Source organism: Malus domestica, chromosome 15 (genome assembly GCF_042453785.1).
Source record: "Malus domestica chromosome 15, GDT2T_hap1".
Taxonomy (NCBI): Eukaryota; Viridiplantae; Streptophyta; class Magnoliopsida; order Rosales; family Rosaceae; genus Malus; species Malus domestica.
Window position 1 is genome coordinate 54,603,346 of NC_091675.1, and position 3,487 is coordinate 54,606,832.

At 35.4% G+C, this 3,487-nt stretch overlaps 1 protein-coding gene across 2 annotated transcripts; it reads right to left on the reverse strand.

Moving 5' to 3' along the window:
- Positions 1–832: 832 nt before the first annotated feature.
- Positions 833–3,039, reverse strand: LOC139187600 (protein ETHYLENE INSENSITIVE 3-like). 2 transcript variants are annotated; one of them, XM_070813462.1, is made up of 2 exons: positions 2,890–3,039; positions 833–1,791 (listed from the first exon to the last, which is right to left on the reverse strand). In XM_070813462.1, the coding sequence occupies exon 2, from the start codon at positions 1,643–1,645 to the stop codon at positions 1,094–1,096; it is 552 nt and encodes a 183-aa protein (XP_070669563.1). In that variant the 5' UTR covers positions 1,646–1,791; positions 2,890–3,039; the 3' UTR covers positions 833–1,093. The 2 variants fall into 2 exon arrangements, with proteins under 2 accessions (XP_070669563.1, XP_070669564.1); XM_070813463.1 differs by lacking the exon at positions 2,890–3,039 and adding an exon at positions 2,732–2,828.
- Between the last annotated feature and the right edge of the window lie 448 nt (positions 3,040–3,487).

The window sequence follows — 3,487 nt, forward strand, 5'->3', positions numbered from 1 at the left end:
ATGTTGTTCAAATTCGCTTTTGATGAGATTTGAACCTAAAACTTCTCAGTTATAAGTGAAAAATAATATCACTATACTGTAGTACAAAATGACTATATATAACCTCTAGTTTAATGTCTCTTTGTTGCTTAAAGACTTTGTATGTTGTAGTTAGAAGTGACGTTTTCGTCTTGAAAAAAGTTAGATGTGACGCCAGTGTGTACTTTTTTGTTATTGATGTCTCTTGATGACATCAAGCAACGTATTTTTAAATAAAAAAAAGTTTTTCTAAATATTCACCTTTGAGTTTGGATGGATTTGTATACTATCCTATGTTCTATCTTAAATTTTTTTAATAAAGCATCTTACTTAACAAAAATTTGAGAATCATATACTCCATCTATGCATGACATGTCCCATTTTTTAAGACAAATGAACAGAAAATGGTATAAATTGTTCCTTAATTTTAACTTAAATAGAGTAATGATTTATCAATTAAAAATTCATAATCATGGATCTTTTTTTTTTTCCTGTTGAAATGACCATTGGTCTCTTAATTCATCAAAACGTGCATCTACAGTTTTTTTTGTCAACTCCGTCAGAGTTCGGTCAAAATGAGTCATGTAGAAAAGATCATTGCTATAATTTGATTAAAGTTGATGGACTATTGCTCCAATTGAGTTAAAATTGAGAAATCATTTCTCCAATTGTGTTAAAGTTAAGGGATTATTGGTACAATTTTCTCATTTGATTTTTCATATTTGCCTTTTAGTCCAGCCTTAGGTGCTTGGCACAGACTCATTTTAACAAAAAAAACCTAACGAAACTGACGAAAAAAATGGTAGGTGCACGATTTGATCACTATTGCGTGGGCCGCAAATAGTCTTATCTTATATAGCTGCGAGCATAGAACTCAATGAAACAGATTATTATGAGGTCAATCTTTGAGTTATATTATAATTAAAAACTAAAAGAAAATTAAAAGGGGGATTTGGGCAAAGCTTAGCCCAATAACCCCATCTCTTCCTCGACTTCATCCCATCTCCTCTGTGCTTGTCTGCAACCAATAATCCCATCTGGGTTCGGGAAGCTTCTTCTGCCGCCCTATAGATCTTCAACCTCTTCTTCCACGTGCAACCTTCTTCCTCCCTGAACTTCTTCCCTCCCTTAGTTTGTTCCTGCGATTGTTCCTCCGCGCTTGTTCCTGTGATTGACGCTGTCTTGCATTGTCAACTCCTTCCTTTCCCTTCATTTGTTCTTTCAGCCTCTTCAGATTGTCAGAGGCGCCACTCACTGGTTTTCCTTTTTCAGGGATAATTCCATAAACAAAACCCTGAGCTTTGCAAACTTCCATCATTTTCAGCATATATTTCAGGATTCCATCTTGTGCCCGTGACATCTTCTTCCTCCGCGCTTGTTCCTGTGATTGACGCTGTCTTGCATTGTCAACTGCTTCCTTTCCCTTAGTTTGTTCTTTCAGCCCCTTCAGTAGCATTCGATCTCTCCACATCCTCTTCTCGAGCTCATCAACATCCATTTCTTCATCACTATAATCCTCCTCCACAGTTGCCTCTTGTTCATGTTCTGGAGCTGCATCCCCTTCCCCAGATGGAGCCAAAAGATAGTCAAGATTACCAGAGAAACCTAACTCCTCAAAGATCACCATTTAGCACCGACACAAACCACGTCAACTTCTCCGCCCTTCTCTCACTTGTAAAAAGATTTCCAATCTTGCGCACAGTACTTAGCTTTAAAACTCCTAAGAGCCAAGGTTTGCCACTCAACCCGGAAATGTAAAGAAAATCAAATCTTCTGCAAATGAAATAAATTACAAAAAAACTCAGTTCAACCCAAAATTGTAGCAAATCATAGATCAGGTACAACGAACTAGCAGTAATGACTTTAATTCAATGAAAGTTTTAAGTTTACGGCTAATCACAAATACGGCTAATCACAAATATAATACCGTAAAGAAATCAGAACCGCTACCATATATTATATGGGTATCAATCCAGCAACTAATGCAAACAAGGGAACGTAACGGATCTCCTTGTTTTCACATTCAAAATGAAAAAGAAAATAAAACAACCAAAAGATAATCCCAACACATGGCCATCATCACTACAAGCAACAAAAGATGCGGTTCTTGAACAACCAATAAAAAACGAGAAAACAACAAAATGAAGAAAAACATATGATATCCACCAGGGTCACGAAAATCGCAAGGTAGTAGCAATAAAAACCAAATATAAGTAACGCGTAATACCCTTCAACTGTGAACGGGCTAAAGCTGAAAGAACAGAGCCAAGCACCTCCAGATCTACCATCATCCAGATTCATTTTCTTTACAATAACGCATTACTAACGAGTATTGACAGCACCAAGTTTCGGGTTTTTAATTACTGTTTACACAAACTGATATAGCTGATAACGCCGGTTTACAGCAAATATACCACCTATCAAACCACTAATCCGTTTTCATCATTTAATATAAATCCGGAAATTCAACGGATCTATCGATCCAGATCCAAACATATCATTTCCAAATTTTGCAAAACAAAATATTAAAACACAACGAAAAAAAAAAAAACCCTGGAAATATAAATCACACAGAAAATTAAAAACTATAGTAAACAACAAGGAACACCAAACAAAACCCAGATAGAATCTATTACATATAACTGGAAATGACTAAGAGAAGAACCCTAGAGTGTATGATGCAGTGGAACCAAACAGATCAACCATAAAATACCTTGAAAAGTCACAAAATTGAGGACAAATATATTTATTTATTAATTAAGCAGATAAGAACAGATTAACCTAAACAATAAACAGAACAATCAGATATGAAAAAAAAAACTAGTACTTAATAAATAAATAAATAAATAAAAAAGCAGAAAATGAAGGTACCTGACTGATTGATATCATGTGGTTGTAGGAGGCATTGGAGCTCCTGAAGCACTCTCTGATTGCTCAGACAGAGAGAAAAGAGAGATTTTTTTTCTTTTCTTTTACTGGTCAGAGGAGAGAGAAGATAGAGTGGTGACCACTAGCTGGCTGTAGGGACAAGGATATCAAGAGAAGCAAGCAACAGTGACCTATTTAACTAGGGTTAGGTTACGTTTTAACCGCGGTCGATGCGTGGGGTAATCTCTTGGTTTTTGGATGTGGAATAAATGAAGGGGTAATTGATTTCATTTTTGTTTGTTTGGGTTGCATCTTCAGACCATCTCCAACCCTTGGGCTAAAAGCCAAATTTTTTAGCCTGGAAAATTTAGCTTTTAGCCAAGAAACATCTTTTCTGCTCCAACCCTTCTACCCTAAAATTTTAGCCCGGAATTATTAAAGAATGAAATTAGCCTAAATTTTTTTCTTAAATCAATTTTTTTTTTAAATAAATATGTAGATTATTGTAAATTAATTTTATGAACATTTTAATATAAAAAAATTTAAATTCCGATAAACATTTCGCATTTAGCCCGGGGGGAAAACTGGAGGGTATTTGGCC

Bases quoted from the DNA above. Each gene is read 5' to 3' on its own strand.
- LOC139187600 (XM_070813462.1), bottom strand. From the start codon at position 1,645: ATGGTGATCTTTGAGGAGTTAGGTTTCTCTGGTAATCTTGACTATCTT.